Below are 17,028 nucleotides of genomic sequence, written 5' to 3'. Positions count from 1 at the left end.
CTGAACCTGTATTGTACTCTGAAATGGGAACATCCTAATTATATTATTTCCTCTAATATAAAGCTAAAATTCTTCTAGAATATCGTTATTACCATAATGAAAACTGCCATTAGCTGAGTGCCTTCTCCCTATAGCACTCGTTATCATCCAAGGAAGGAAAGCAGGAGATCTTCATTTGGAGCAAGTAGCCTCCCATAAAACAGAGATTCAATTTCATGCCTCCTTATACATATGCAGGGATTTTTTTAACTTGGCTGAAAGTATCTCTAAGTCTGATGAATGGAAATTAAGCTCCTCTCTAAGAAAGCTTGGTGCTCGGAGCACCGTGGATCTCATGGGATCATAAAGGAGGGACTGGATCATCATGACATTGCCTATCATCACACTATTCCCAATATACACGATACAGCTGGGAAAAAAAGTCAAGTTAAAGTTACAAGAGCCAAAGATCAGACTGGAAAAGTCAGTACGACATATGCAACACCTCATTATGTCCTGGAAATCCATCAGGAAATAAACACCATCCACATTTTCCTTTTGGTATTGATAAAGGTGGTGACATGGAACATGGCACTGAACCCAAGAGCAATTAAGAAGCCTAAACTACTCCCTGAATCCAAAAAAATATGTAAAGAGAAAACAGATTCCGTAAAAGATATTCTGGAAGAAGCAAAGGCAGTTTGGTTCCTGCAGAAAGAACAGGAAAAACAACGAGCAATTAGAATTAGAGGATAAAGAAAAGCTATTAGATAGGATACAGATTCGAACCATCGCTCATTAAGAGACTATAAACAGACTGGAGTTTAACGACAGAAAGAGACACCCAGTACCTCCAAAGTTGTTGTCTATAAAAAATTGTAATGCTAGAATTGAACATCACATTGTTTTTACAGAGTCCAGGCACAGGTGGCTTGCGTGAAGTCCTCAGAGCGGCCGGTGACACAGCAAAAGAGGCAACACACGGGGTTTATCGCCCAGCCCTATGCCCTCAGCTTTCCAACCAGACCTACCAAGCAGAGAAAAGTCTGTCCAAAAAAATAACACACACACGTGGGGGCTATTTCTTAGGGAGTTTGTCAACTTCCTAATAGTAACTGCCTCAATTTAAAACCATACACGATGTCACTTCGGAGATCAGGCAGGACAAACTGAAGAAGGCACTTGTGATCCTTCAAGGTACTGGAGATTGGAACGTGAAACCGCACAGATCTGGAACAAAGGACCATTTTATGCAGAGTTCTACTGGGAACTGGAAACCAAGCCAATGGCTGTTTGTGTAAAACAAACCTTTGCTTTGGTGGCAGCTGAGGCCAGGGCAGCAGCTGCAGCTGTAGCTACGTTTCCTTCCGAGATCTCGTGTTCCACTTTCTTCTTCCCAGCCTCATTCTCTTTGTCTTTGCTTGCATCAACGTTCTCCTTGTTCTCTTCCGCCTCCTTTTCTTCTGGAAGAGATTTCCCGCCAAGTGTGTTAAGAGCCTCTCCCCTCGTTAACAGTATCGGGGCAGGACAGGAATTGCACTACGCGTGCTGCTGTTAGTCAAACAAACTAATCCATCCCCACACCGTCACAGCCCTACGGTACAGCACTGCTGCTGCTCCAAGTGCTGGCGGGGGAACGATTCTAGTCCAAGAGGATCTGACCCAACAAACAGGGCAACGTTAAATGCTTCTAGTTTCCATCCTGTTAATTTGTCTCTGCCATCAGCTTGCTCTCATCAGAACAATTCCAGAGTTCAGCTCCATTATTACATCAAACCTTGTTCTACCTGGTGCTAAAATACTGAGCTTAAGTTCCAGGAAAAAAATTACCTACTAACGTGCTACAAGGGGAATGCGTTAAAATTAAATAAGGAGTAATATCTTATGTACAAAGAGGCCAGTACTCCTGGGTTTGTCAAACGAAGGGCTCTACATCCCTTCGCAGGAAAACAGGGCTAACAGATTAACTTCTATGGGCAGAAGTGAGAGGTCCCATTTCTTTGCATCAGAAGCGATTAAATAGTGTGTCATACAGGCAAAGAAAATCACTTCTGTGACCTACACTCACTTTGCTACTGCCATTTCTTCACCCCACCACTATCCACAGTGAAAGAAAGCTCAGCTGAGGTCTAAAATCAGTTCGAGAAAGAATTTAGTGCTCCAACTCTGCAGTGAAATTAAACTAGAATATTTACTACTGAACCGTGAAGCAGCCTGATGTGCAAGAGGAAATATTTCTGCCACGGTTGAGTTTATAGTCTGTTCCAGCCACTGGAAAGGAAGGCTGTTAAAGCCAGCACAGCTTGAGGAACAGCTGGGGACCAGTACCTGGCTTGGCATCTGCAGTCACTTCGCTGTCTTGCTCTTTTTCCGCATTTCTCTCATTTTCTCCTTCTTGTACTTTATCGCCTTCCTCAATTTCACTCTCCGCTTTGTTTTCAACCTAAATGGGATGAAAGATTGTTTGAAGAATAAGAGCTATAGAAGACATTCGCTGTTAACTTCATTTCTGGCTTTCAAACTAATTCACCATCGTAAAGGGGAGATTAAACGTGAAACCCTGACTGCTCCTTAAACCCATTTTGACACTCGTAACCAAAACCTGAATAGATGAAGTAACTGCTGTACTGGAGTCTATCAGCCTCAGTAACCCAGGCTGACCGGGGCTCATCTGAAGGGACAGGTAAGAACATATTCTTCCCCCGACGCTGCCCTCTATTCCAGTAGTTCATGTGTAAGTGTTAGACCCTTTGCAGCATCTGCTACGCAGTAGCTCAGGTTCTAAGCGTCAGAAGTACCTCCTCAGAAGCAGAGCACTGAACCAAGTTACCTTCTCAGACTGCTGCCCCTCTGTCTCGGTTTCCATCTTTTCTTCTTCAGCTCCATCTGAGGAAACAAAGAAGTGTTTAGAATTGCCATAACGTCCATTTATCATACCCAGCATTTATTTCATGGTTAACTAAAATCTTCTGTTCTCTACTCACAGTGGTTGAAAGAGCCACACCACTAAACTCCTGCAAGACTAACAGCTTATTACACTAATCTTAGTGAAAAAACAAAACAAAACAGGTTTACTTGCAAATTCAAATTTAACTGGTTTTTCTTTTCAGTCCATCATGCAGGACAAAACATTAAATTATCTATGTTCTGCTGAAACCCCCACTTTACCCATACAGAGAGAAACCCCCAAACCTATCCATTTTAGCTACTGAGAGGCCAGTGCAACGCACACTTCTGCAGTGCTCGAGTCAGACCCTAATTCCCATTGCTAAGTGCAGGATGATAACATGTTTTTCCTGATACAGCCAATTTGAGTCGGTAGATGGCTGTCAGTTATGTGATTAACCTCAATTACGGTGCTGCCAGACTTGTAATTCCTCCTTAGCACAAGATCCCCTGAGCTGCTTTCGAGCAAAGGTCTATCCAGAGGCATTGTCATGCGCTGCAGGTCAAGGGAAGATTGAAATTTCATTCTGCAGGTGGTGCAAACACCAGGATTTTCCAAAAGAAATTATTATTCATCACCGGAGTAACACTAAGCAGCAGCAAATTTGTTAAAGCACTAACACTGTTCTTCCACACTAAGGATCTCCTGTTATTCCTGGACACCAAACCACTGGGGTTCAAGCAGCAAGCAGTTATCCTCCACACTGGTTTGACGTGAAATGCTGCACAGTGAAACCTCCTTCCACACCCTGCGTAGCTGCTGCTCTGCATAAGCACCACAACTAAGCGGTTTGTTGGCTCTTTGTGCTGTTCCTCCACACATTTCTCCCCAAAGCACTTTCAAATTGCATCCAAGACTTCAGAAATACATTCAAAGCACAAGTTTGGACTGAATGATGAAGCTTAAATGGAAGAAACTGGTCCAAAAGGTGTAGTCCTGTGGTGGGTGTTCTGGGCAGTGCTGTCACTTGGACTGGGATCGTCCATCCTCTTGCTGCTGCCCCAGCTGTAGCAATACCAGTACCTGTGGGTTGCACTGGAGTGGATCCATGAATGGATCCAAATTAAACCCTAATGTGTTCTTCGCCTTCTCACTGAAAAAAGCTGTATGGCAGCTCCTCAAGAGCCCAACGGCAGCTGCCTGGTCAGGTGCTAAACAAGACATGAATCGCATTTATGCACAAGAGCTGGTTGTTGATTAGATATAAAGCAAGAAAAACACATGAATTATCAGCTGAAAGCTCTGAGTTCCCTCTGCATCCAAAATACAGCCAAATGAAGGAGAAAGAGCCAAGGCTGAGTGAACACGTCCAACACTGCTGTCACTGCTCAGCTCCTGGCTTTTTGAAACACGTGCCTTCCACCAGGCTCTGAAAAACCAGAGCAGAGTTACACCTTCGTTCAGTGCTGATGCTGAAGAAGATAATAGCGTTAGGTGAGCTCTACTTCTCCCCAGTCTTGCTGACAGATGCTGTTAAGATGTGCAGGGCTCTCCACTAAACCCCCAGTTGGGTTCTCTGGGCAATAACAACTTCCTGGAGTTCTCCAGGAGGTGGAGCCTCAGCCTTACACCATGCCCTGAGTCTTCAGGGGACTCACAGGAGGCAGCCTCTGCCAACGCTGGCTCCAAGCCAAGAATCCCATGCATGACTTTCTCATGGAAAAGGAGGAGTGTTCCAAGCACATGCTCAGGAGAAGACCTCTCCAGAGATCAAAAGTAGTCTCTGCACCACTGCAGCCTCTGGTTCCAAACTGGTCATCAAAAATTTCCATCTAGTGCCCGACTAAAGAAGTCTTCCTCTCCTCGGAGGTCAAAACAGCAGAGTCCCAGTCATTTGGGAAACAGTCATAAGGAGCTACAAGTATAGAAGCTATTGGGACACTTGGCAGGTTCTCGTGCTGCCATGGGCGTGAGGGTCTGGACAGCATCCGCTGCCTCTTACACCTTCATATCCAAACAGGTTTGTCAGACACTCGTAAAAAGCTGACCTTGACCACAAGGACCTTCAGAGTGTGCTACCGCCAGCTATGAACAAACCTTAGTGTCACACAGCCACGCGCTTCCCGCTATTGCTCATCTTGTTTGCTGTTTTGGCTGACTAGCTCGAGCCCTTCAAGCTCGTAACCTCTTATTTACTGTCTGTTTTGTATTCTCAGAGCTGGTACCGAGAGAGCTGAAGAGCTCTGCCAACTCCAAGGCGGTTCGCTCTGCAGGAACTGACAAGACAGAAGCATCACCACAGTCTCAAACTCCTTGTCCAGCATCTCTAGTACAATTTAATGTACAGGGGCACTAAAGAAGGAGCTTACGGCCTCCGGCACAAAACTGCTGGGGAAAAGCCCTGATCCACCTCTAAGCTTCTGAAGACCTTCCCTGGTGTTGGGCGTTCATTTTCAGTAATCCTCAGTTTACCGGTAACCCTGTGAGCTACGCTGAAATAAAACAGGTGTAAAAAGCAGTTTGCTTTAGTAGCAGCGGTTTTGTAGAGAAGTTTATACAAAAGTCCCTTCCACAGATAAGAAAAACATACTAAAATGGCTGATTGAAAGATAATGGTTTTCCTCTTGGATTATTTCAAGATGATAAACCTACTTATCTGACATATCTGCCAGCACAATTCAATTTACAGAGACTGGGAACATACCTCCACAGAATTTTTACCTCGGAGTTAGGATTTAGAGACCTAATAATGTCACGGGGAAAATCTAAGCTATTTCGAGCCAAACTGAGCAGAGCTCCAAACTGGGCTTAAGTGTCATCCCTCCCAGTAAATGAAAGAGAAAGCTTTACAAAGAAAGCTTTATTCTCTCCTTTAGGAGACAGTGGAGAACACTCCAAGTGTGCTTGGGTTGGTAGAGCGGAAGATTATGAGCTCAAATGAGGAAAACGTGGCACAGAAATACTCGAGTTTTCATTCTGGTGAGGCCTGGTCGAAACACCAAGAATGTTAAGATTCCTCGTACTCTGATACAGCGTAACTGAAAGAAAAAAGTCTGCGATTTTGTATAAACAACCCAAAAGTTAGCCACAGGGAGAAGCGGAGCGGTTCTGAAGATCTGCTTCACACAAAACCCCAGGTCAGAGCGAAACAGGCCAGAAAAGCTCTAGTCTAGTCAATGGACAACTTTAAGTCAAAGCAGGGAGGCTTCTGTCTCTTAAAAGCTAAACACTTGATAATTCCTTCACTCCTCTGGAAGATGAGAACCTGGAGCTCAGGTCCTCCAGCCCAGCACCAGGCTGAGCAGAGGCTCAGGTCTCAGCATTGCAGAATCATCAGCTGGTTGGAAGAGACCTTTAAGACCACTGAGTCCATGCCAGCAGCAAGTATCCTTGACCGTTGGGCTACCAGCTCATCTGCTGAAGGCTGACAGACCAAAGCAGCTCCCGCAGAAACCTGCGGCTTCACATTTACACTCTGAGTGAGCGGAAAAAACCCATCCCTAGAAGGTGGTTGTCACACAATGGCACGATCTGCTCAGGAACGCGGGACTTCACAAGTGACAGAACTCCTTGCTGGGTTCTGAATCAGACTGAGAGGAAGCTGTGAGGCAGTAATCTTGTGAGCTGCCCCTAAGCACACCACAAAATAAAGCCCTATGAGATACAAACCTCCTCTACCCAAAAAGTCGGTTTATTCTTGTGACACACAGTATGGAAAAATCACCCTTGGGCTCCCTCTTGCATCATAATACCTCTGACAGACACTTCCCCAAACCAAGTGCTCTTTTCTATTACGTAGGGACACGTTCAGCCACAGACAGAGTCAGAAGGTAGCCACATGTGACAGGAAGATTATTGCGAACATCCCGATTTAACTTTGGTTCTCCAGTCCTGGCTGTAAAAATCAATGTTATTTTAAAACTAGGATGACAACTTGAGGCAGGTTGTAGTCAATGTTTTTTGAAAACTGTTTTCTCGAATTAACTGCTAAACCCCTATTTGCAGTGACAGCGCTGTGGCTCTGCAGCTCCCACTGGCATCGACCACTCGGCACGGGTGCTCATCGAGGGGACCACGCTGAGGTACTGCAGGTACCAGGAAAAGGAAGTTAAAGCTATCAGTTATCTGTTTGGGGGTTAAATAAGTTTACTGGGGTTGAAGAGGGGGTTCGCTCCTAAATTACAGACATGACTGTACTGATTTTCCTGCACAATCTAACGAGCTTAATGGGAATACAGATCAGACAGTGCAAACAGGAATTGATTAGTTGGAGATCCACGTCCCCGTTACAAAAGGGGAAGATTTCACTTTAATGAGAAGGACCCTGTAATCCCTTTTAAAGGGCACCAACGACGGTCTTTAACCCTCTTCAGCATGTTTGGTATCTTACCCTGCAGGCTGTCAGGAATCAAATTAACCATATTTCTTCCATCAGCAAGAGGCAGATGGTTGCGAGACGCCACAAGACATCTTTCAAGATGGAGCATTGCCTCTCCCTGCCCCTCGTCGAACCTGAAGCAGCAAATATTATCTGTCTCTACAGCAGCTTGTTCTGCTTTATGTATTATCAGCAAAAAAGCGCTTTCTCCTATTTTCTAATACATGAAGAACTTATAACTGACTTCTAATGAAGCCCCATGACTTCACAGGAAAGTTAAACTGGCTTTAGGTCAATTTAGAGAACTATAAAGTATTTCCATAGTCAGAATTTACTGCATTACCAGCAGACAGACACTTGCAGCGTAAGCAGGAACAAAACCTCCATTGTCACTGGAAGAACAATAAGCAAAACCTCACATATAAATGCACAGATCCACCAGCGTGAGTTTCAGCTCAGCAAATAGGTTAAAGATCCCCCCAAGACATCCTGGTCCCCTTTGTCTTCACTAAGGCAACACACCTGACCTGTCAAAAGCCAGACTCGAATATTTAATTGAGGAAATAAACCATAGCTGCGGAGAAATCCAGTCTGAATATAATTACGCTATTGCCTAAACCAGAATTTCTGTTTTCCACAGCCACCAGAGCTTCCTCTGTTTCTGCTGTAGGTGTACGGCACGATCACCAAGCGCCTTCTATGGTGGAGAGCTGGCAGAAAGCTGCCGCAGCTTTTGTGTGAGCTGCACGAGTCTGTCACAAGAGGACTGATGGGCTCAATCCTCCAGCGGTGCACAACCAGCTCACAGGCACCTGCATACATGCAAAGCAAATGGAGTACCAAGAGTCAGCTTGTTTCAGCAGTGCTTGATTCCAGAGTTCAAGCACACCCTGGAGACCACAAGAGAAATCTCCCTGCCAGAAATGAAGCCAAACACCTCCCATGTATGTGTATTTGTGTGTAGTTTTCTAGTATGTGTATTTGAGAATGATACAAAATCATCCATAAAATGTTATATTTAAGCATCTATTTAAGTTGCTTACAGCTGTAGCAGAGCCAGTAAATCAGACCCCCGTTCCCTCGCTGCTGTCCCAGATGAGCTACGGCTTGAAGTGTCACACACCTGGGTCAGCAGAAACACGTGCAGTGAAATACTTGCCAGAATAAGACCTGAAACGCAAGAAGAACTGCCTCCAGCACAGGCACCTCGGAGCCCGCCTCGTGCCTCATTCAGTGCCCGCAGGTCAGTGCGATTCGTCACCTCCGGAAAGCCATTAAGAAAGCGCACGCACTCGGTGACGGCTTCATTTGAACTATCAAGGACTACAAATGCAGTGAGCATTTCCCTTCTCCAGAGCTCTGTAGCCAGCCTGAAGAGCCAGGATCCCTTGTCTGCTCTCCTCTGGCGGGACACAGAGCATCTTCTGCCTTCGTACTCTTGTCACCTGCAGCGGGGCACCACGGTGGAAAGCCAAGACAGCACCTACCATGATCACCACAGCGTCTGAACCTCCTGAGACCCCTCTTAACTTTACTGAAGCTTTAGTATATCAGTGTAAAAGGAACCGTTGCCAGTTCTTAGCAAAACTAACAATGAAGACTTAAAAGAGGAGATCCTTGGGTATTAATGTAAGCTCCTGCAATCCATTCCAGTCACTCCCCTTTCACATTCCACATTGACTCTAATTCACCAATATTAAGAGTTTTTAAATTATGGAGCTCTGATATAATTTTATTTCTAATTTACAACAGCCAACAAACTTCAATTACAGTACGGAACCTTAAGTAGATATTTTCAGTTCTCCACGGTGACATTTCAATATAAAACTTCAGATCTAGCCATGCAGAAACGCAGCTCCATGCCAGCAGTTCCACACCACAACGCTAAACTTGGATGTACTAAACACACCTCTGAGTGCAACTCTGGATTCCCCAGTGCCCTCCAGTGCAAAGCTGTTTGGGAGGCGGAAGACACCACAGATTGCAGAGTGACCCAGTTCGCTCTTGCTGAGCAGCTCCCCCAGGGAGAACCATCTGCTGTTGTCCTAATTTATTCCATTAGTCACAGCCCAATACAAATCGCATTAGCCATACCAGGACAGTATTACTTATGGAACTCACCACGCAGCTCATTCAGAAATAATCGTGTTATGGTCATCTGCTCTCCAACTCCCCATATTGACAAGCTCCTCAAAAATCTGTGTGGAACTTGAGTGCAAATTCTGCTAGAGAAATGGCCAACCTACACACTGGTAATGGTAAACTTCCACAGTTGTGCTGCAGGGTTACGAATTGAGACTCAAAGCTCCACACACGTTACCGAGGTCCTTAACACGTACATGCTCCAGTGCTGCTGGTACTGGGAGTCTACAGGAAAGGGAAGCAAAGCTCCAGGAAGAACAATTTAACTTAAGCTGTGTTTATTTTAAAACAACTATCAAATTAAACTCAGTCCCGGATGGAATAACACCTAGATTGTTTTATAGCAGACTTGAAAACAAACCCCAAAGCCTTGCCCTTTCAGCAGAGTATGGCAGAACAGCAGCAGCAGACACTCCAGATGCTGGCGCTTGCCTTTCCGGCACACACTCCACATCTCCCCAGAGCTCCGACATCAATTCTGTTCCACTGAGCTGGGAACTGAAAGCTGAGACAGGACTGAGTAGTCTGTCAGCTTTTCTATTTAGAAAATACCTTTGTGAGTTCAGAGGTACTTTTAAATCAAATTCAGAAGTAGTAGTTTTACAGTGGACACGAAGCACTGTAAAGGGTAGACCTGCACGACCAGCACTGGAACACACAGGTCCCTCGTGATCCCATCATACAATCTGGCACCTTGCTCGCTCCTCTAGACGGGGTGACGGCAGGTCAACTATGAGACGCGCAAGCACAGCTCGAATCAAACCTTCCAGTCAATGCAGATGACATTCTGTTTTACCCAAAGCTATACGTGCCTTTAACTAGCCCGTCACTAAATTCACCAAAATGATTTGTGATAAGCTGAACAAAACAGCAGCCAACAGTGCTGGAGAGAAAAAACACAGATCTGCTGACAAGATGGTCGACCTGCACCACGCTGAAGAGAGTCCTTGAGAAAGTCCATAGCAAACTACGCGCATCTACTTGTTCTACTGCTGAAGGAAAACCAAAAACAAACAGAAAGGGGTCGCCCACAGTGGTTTCACTTCACAGGGAGTTGCCGCAAGACAGGCTTTTCCTCTCCATAGTAATGAATAAACTATTTGTACCTCTTGAGGTTTCACATAAGAGATGTAGAACCAGAGTATCTGCTGAGTACCAGAGCAAACTGGGAACCGAGCTCTAAAACAAGAGCTTGTGTGTATGGCAGTGTAGTGTAGAGCAACCGCAGCCAAGAACCAGGGCGTTAACAGGTACCAGCCCAGTGCCTCTTCTGTGACCTCCACGGTTAGCGACGCACCCGGAGGACAAGGCTGACGTTAAAACTGGTCACTAAAATAAAGGTGTGATAGAACACCACAGATTTGGCTGCAGCACAAAGAGCCAATCGAACCCGGGTGCTTTATCGTATCCTCTAACTCCGCTCAAACACCCACAGAATTAGCACAAAACATTTTGCTTCCGTATTTCGGCTCGCTCAACTCTGTGCACCCCAAACAATGGCGCTTCCATGTAGGGAGAGCAGGAAAACAAGTTTCTAAAACTAAAGCTAGTTGGAAGCTCATTAGTCCAGTGCCAAGAGTTAATAACCCTGCAGCAAGGAGGAGTGGAATGACCTGTCACTCTCCTTACCCGCCGTTTCCATCGAGGTGAGCTAAGGTTTAACCGTGAGTCAGAAGGCAATGCCTAAGGAACCCCCTCTGTGAGAATTTCTGCGTTTTGATGGACAGCCTACCGATTTTCTCCGGCTCATCGGGACCTGTTCCGGCAATGCAGCTGCTCTCTAGGCCGTACGTTGGATCCACCTTCCCAGAGGCTCTGGCTGCTTCCTGGACTTTCTTTACGTGAGCTTCAACAAGTTCCAGCGGTACCTCCTCTCTGACTCGAGAAAATTCCTCTGTTAAAAATCACACAGAAAATGTTACATTGGGAGGGTTTAATGGCAAATTAAAAATTACAGTTTTCTCTGATCAATGCGCAGGTAGATCTTGCGACAAAGAGAATTCTCAAATACGCAACTTCCTTCCTTTCACATTAGGTAGTTAATTTTCTCCCTCTAATGTGGTAGGGAAGAGTCTCTTCCCAATTACATAAAATTGCCTTTTACATGGAAAAATAAGGAGAAAAGTGAAACAAACTATTTCATCATGTTTCTTAGAGGACACATTAACTGTGGCAGACAATTCCACACAAGCAAAACAGGAAAACCACACACTACCCACAGCTAAACTAACGACAGTGGTCCCAGTGACACACCGCTCCTGGGTGGTGCTCGCAAACGCTGTCAGTCACTGAGCACAAGAGGGGAACACAAGCCACCTTCAGACATCCAGAGGCCTGTGAGAGCTGCTCTAACTTGCCTCTAAACTGGCGGTTTCAGTAAAAACAAACACAAAACTGGCCATCAGGGACCTGCTTTCTATACACATGTAAATTGATTTTTACAACTTATTACTCATCCTTAAGCAACTCTGGAAACAGCCGATTTGAAGAGCAGACTAAGAGACAAGGCGAACGAAACGGCTGTTGCAAACGCGTACCTAAGGCAGCCTTTGCAGCGGCAGATGCCACGCGGGGATCCACCACCGATGCCAGAAAAGCGACAGTGCTCATCACCGGGTTGCCGGACTGGCTGAACGGCACCGGCTGGTAAGCCAGCGGGCCCAGCGACGCGTCCGAGTTCTCCAAGTAGGGGTCCTCGATGGGCAGCCGCAGGAAGTGGAGAATACACTCGTCTTGGGTACGGCTCCCAACGTGCTCCGAGACTTTGTTCCAGTCATCCTTGTACATCTCCAGAGCCTGCAAGAGACAAAACCGATTGTCTACGCATTGGCTACTCTGGGGGGGAAAAACCCTACTTCATGCAAAAAGATTCTCAATACTAGTTTATTTTGATGGTGATCAGAGACAACTATTTAAAAATCGTATTTTTTCTGGTAGTAAAATTATCCTGCATAGGAGATACGAACATCTCACGGGGACGTCAGCTAAATTTAAGCTGCAGGGATCATCGCACAGGTTTTACGCTGCTATTGCATTAAAAAGAATTGCCAGAAGATTTGGGATTTACTAATACTTGTGTACTTCGTGTTACCCCATTTTGCTTCCACATGAAAAGCTTTTCGGAGAAGTAAGTTTGTTTGTCCTACCAAGTCTCACCAATTCTTTTAATTTCCGTAACAACTCTCCCTGAGGGCACTCGTGTGTTCTCTACCCATTCACGTCTCACTTCACTAAGCTCTCTGGGGCAGGAACGGGAGTTACTTCACACGTATACGTTAGCTGTGATGGGGAAGTCCAGAATTAGATCCAGCAGATGTTGTGAAAATGAAAGAGCATCACACCAATATACCAGGGGAAAGAGGAAAACACATTCTGTATGCTGAAGCCAGGAGAGGTCAGTTCTCCAGTTAACCAGTCTGATTTCTGCTACACATTCAGGTTAACAAATCCTTATTTGTTAGTGATTTGTTGTTGATAAGCCACCTGATAAAGGAAGAACTTGCAGATCAAACCAAAGATTTCATAATTCAGAATTTCAGCCGCTCTTAGTTACTTAAGTCTTAACAAAACAATGTAATAAAAAGGAGCTACTGGGTTTTTGAAAACGTGATGAATTAGTACCATAAAACCCCAAAGCGGGAGCCTAACAGAGCATTATGCCTTAACTAGTGGTTTAGTGGTTTTTTCCCCAGAAAACTGTTTTAGTTACTTAAGCATCTGGATAGCAGAAAGTGTTGAAGCATCCTGAGCCGTTAACTTTCACGTTATTGAGATGACTCACGGCCCAGTCACCTAGAAAAAGCAAAAAGCCTTTTGAGACCTAAGCAAAATGTGTTAAATTTAATGAAAATGGGATCTGCAACTCACGGGCATAACAGAATTCTTCTGAAGAGAATAACACCAGAGGCCTGAGCGAGGGTTTTGGTGAACCCCTTTCCACGTGAGCTGCGGATCCCACCTTCATTTTGAAGTTTAACATACCTAGCCGAGATGTTGAGCTGGATTTAACTCATGCTGTACCTACTCTACGACAAACAGAGGTAATGAGCTTCTGCGCGGCGTCCTGGCGAGCAGGCAGGCGTTTCAGCCATACCCGGGGAGGGGGAAGGACGGGGTTTGAAGCGGAATTATTAAACTGCTTGGAGGACCCCTGTGCTACATCCTGACTGACTCGCTGGCTGACCGAGGACTTTAAGGCACTCATTTGCAGGTACAATATCATTCAGAAGACCCAGAAATCCTCCTTCTCCTTAACTGCTCATGACAGCCGAGTTTCCTCAACTAAGCACTATGTCCTTTTGAGCGTGAACGTTAAGAACAAATGAAGCTAACGGCTTCTCAATACTGGAAATCTTTCCCACAAGGCTGAGAACTACCAGAAACCTCAACCTTTGGGGTAACACGCAAGGCTGACTTAACCTTCCACTTGCACAACCCTTTAGAGCATGAAGACGGAACTCAGAGCAAATGCTGTATCCGTCAGCCATCATGAGGAGGGCATAGCCGACATGCCCCAAGAGGACAGGCAAAGTTAATCTGCTGGATGTTTCTGCAGAGTTAGGCGTGACAAGAAGATAGAAACTGAGGCAGCAGCCTCTTGTGTTAAGAGTCCCCCTACCTGGGAAGGGAAAGTACACAAACCAAGTTTTTATATGTATATGAAGGGTGTGTATTCAGAAGACCTTTGCCTGCAGGACTATACATAAATCCATCTTTTTGATCAGCACAACAATGTTTGTTATAAAATCCAGGAGTTTCTGAACACACAGTTTTCTTCATAGCAGCTCTGCAGGAAAAGTGGTTCAGTGGTTTGGCAGCTAAAAGAGAAGCTATGAGACTTCTTCAAAGACCAAGCGGTCTACCTGGACAGGTACCCATGGGCATGTCACGGCTGTTGAGGGTCCGTTGGGGGAAAATGCCATCCAAGTGGCATTTTTGAAGCTGTGGAGGTAGAGTGACTAAAGGACAGATGAGTTAAATCAGAAGGCGTTGGAGATCCGACAGGCACAGAACAGATTAGAGAAAAAAGACCAAGTTGCCTGCTGTGGGTGGAGCTTTTTAGCCCCCTGATCTGAAAGTGATTTAAGCTTCACCCTGCTGAAGTTAAGTCTCTCCCTCACAGCCAGGTCTCGCTGCTTAAATCGGGTGGGGAGGAGGGAAAACCCCCCAGTCTGCCTTCAAATATACTGGATGGAGAGAACAGGGTCTTTTGAGGGAACCTGCCCGCAAAACACAGGGTGTAAGATTAGCTGGGCAAGCACCAGAGCAGGGGGGCGCTGTGCTGCAGCAGAGAGTAGCTGGATGGAAAGAACACCACAGGAACTGTTGAAGACCTTCAGCTAGACAACATGACAGGTTTTGAAAGCTCAGTGGAAAGAATAATTTGGTTTGGGACTGAACAAAGGACACTAGACAGCCTGGTCCATACCGCAGGACTCGACAGTCCCCAACTGCTCCTGATGCACTCTCCTGACCTCTGTCTGATCTTGCCTGAGTGTGGGAAGGAATGAGAAACTGCTGAGTTCACTAGGTCATATGCAGGGGGAACTGTTTATTGAACATTCAACCTTCATTTCACTTTCCCTAATTTCATCTCTCTGCAGTTATGTGTCAGCGTCCATCCATTTTTAATCACAGCAGCACACGAGATCAGCTCTCCTTCCCATGGCCATGCAGGGTTTTTGCTCATTCTCCTTCACTGCTTGTTATTCTTCTGCAGACGAACTAGCTCTCACAGTAGTTGTCCTTGCTATAAATAGCTGAAAATGCACTTAACTATGCAAGAATAGTGCTCCGTGGGGATACGGAGCAGCAGTGTGGCAGGGAAGACGATTCTGGGAGGGAAATGGTATTTCCTTCCCCCAATTTATTCAGGCAACAGGCAGACGGACAATAATTATTTTAGATAAGATCTATCCTTCGAAACTTCACTGCATATATATTTGCCCAAAGCTGCCCTGAGGATTTAATTGGACTGAGCTGGCTTGTTAGAGCTGAATTACTTAGGCTTGAACTGATGTACTCTTTACTGATTTATTCATAGGTTAAATCCACGAAGAATGAAGAGCAAAACCATTATTAATTTAAACTCATATTAAATAAAATTGTAACCTCAAGACTTAGGGGTTTTTTGGTTTCCTTTTTAAAACAAAGGGCGCCATGTCATCTGGATCATTTCATTAGGCTATGTATGACCATAACATACAAACATACCAAACAACTGATTTTCAATAATAACACCAGTAAGGGAAGATGGCAGCACATCGAGATATTAGTCTTGTTTCTCCATACAAGAATGCTGTGAAAGACATCTTAGCTTTTTTCACCCTACATGCAAAATTTTTCCACGTGCCAATGGAAAAGCATTGGCTAAACCATGGGTATCAACCAAAAATAAAAAAAATAAAGAACCGTTTTGGCTGTTTGAAGAAGACACTTCCCTGTCTGTGAAGGCTGAATCAGCTTACGCTGCTGACCAGGCGCTTTGGCTCGCTCAGAAAAGCGGCCGCACACAGAAGCTGAGTATTGTTCAGCGCATCAAGATCCATTGTCCATGCTGCTCCTTCGGAAATAACTTCTCAAAGGGTTTACTGACACATGCAAAGACAAAAGCGCCAGAACCATCACACAACTGCAGTCTGCTTTAAGCTCCCCAAGTGAAAACAAACACCAAAACTCCCCTCAAGAGTGGAATTGTTATACCAGAAGCATGAATTATGGAAAAGGAAAAAATCACCCACCAGACCCCTACATCAAGAAAACATTCCTACAGAAGACAGCTCGGTAGATGATCATTTCCTTACAGGACGTGGCAGCACATTAATTATTTCAGGCCACCGACAGTCTTCTCCTGACAAAGCGTGATGAAGAACAACGTTGCCCTGATGGGAGCGTGGAAGACAAGAACACACTTGTGCAGTGCACCTCAAGTGAGGGTATTCACTCTAGGCTAGAACTCCGAGAGACCTGACAATTACCTCATGTTCAAGAGCATGAGATTAGGCAACCCGGGGACAAAGAGCGGCTTCTAGCGTGCTCACAGCTCTCTGACCTCGTTTTACAGTACCAATGTGATTTGAGTCATCTCATATATATTTCTTGTAGACTTCTGGAAAAAGCTTAAAGAACACATCAAGGGCAGCTATGTGGCAAAAGGAGCGAGTGGATGTATGGGATTGAAGAGCTACCAAATCAAAGCTTGCCTTCGTAGCGGCAGGGGACAGGCTCATCTGTTTAACTATTGCAGCTTCAAAAATCAGTGGTTTCCTACGGCTTAGCCAGGAACCTCAAAACTTAACAGAATTTCCAAATATTCATCTCGGTGGCAGGTAAACTGTTACTAACCAGTAAAAATAACACCTGTGTAGATTTTTAAAGCACGTAGTATCCTGCATGTTTTGGGTTTAGCCCCCAGCCTCCACGAACTTACTTCTAATAGCAGCAGCGTCTCTTGTTCTGTCCACTCTCTTCCAGCACTTGCACCTTTACTCTACAAAAGACAGAGAAAACCAAGTGAAACACAGGTTTCTTTGCACATGATGAAGGAAAGGGGAAGAATCTGTTACTTAACCCACCCAAACACGAGTCTCTCGCATTCTTCCCACTGCAGCTAAGCAGTCCCTGGTTGTCTCGTACCGCGGTT

At 45.3% G+C, this 17,028-nt stretch overlaps 1 protein-coding gene across 1 annotated transcript in view; it reads right to left on the bottom strand.

Annotated features, from left to right (window-relative positions):
• SMARCC1 (SWI/SNF related, matrix associated, actin dependent regulator of chromatin, subfamily c, member 1) overlaps positions 1-17,028 on the bottom strand; it is a gene marked incomplete at its 5' end in the record, with an annotated part of 43,911 nt that overhangs the window by 21,549 nt on the left and 5,334 nt on the right. Inside the window, 6 exons of the mRNA XM_010139533.1 lie at positions 1,288-1,442; positions 2,308-2,422; positions 2,810-2,865; positions 11,119-11,280; positions 11,924-12,182; positions 16,816-16,875. Of these exons, the coding sequence (XP_010137835.1) occupies positions 1,288-1,442; positions 2,308-2,422; positions 2,810-2,865; positions 11,119-11,280; positions 11,924-12,182; positions 16,816-16,875 (807 nt within the window). The remainder of the gene's footprint in view (positions 1-1,287; positions 1,443-2,307; positions 2,423-2,809; positions 2,866-11,118; positions 11,281-11,923; positions 12,183-16,815; positions 16,876-17,028) is intronic.

Source organism: Buceros rhinoceros, unplaced genomic scaffold (genome assembly GCF_000710305.1).
Source record: "Buceros rhinoceros silvestris isolate BGI_N320 unplaced genomic scaffold, ASM71030v1 scaffold35967, whole genome shotgun sequence".
NCBI lineage: Eukaryota > Metazoa > Chordata > Aves > Bucerotiformes > Bucerotidae > Buceros > Buceros rhinoceros.
The sequence above is the reverse complement of the archived record's forward strand: the minus strand, read 5'-3'. Positions and strand labels throughout refer to the sequence as shown.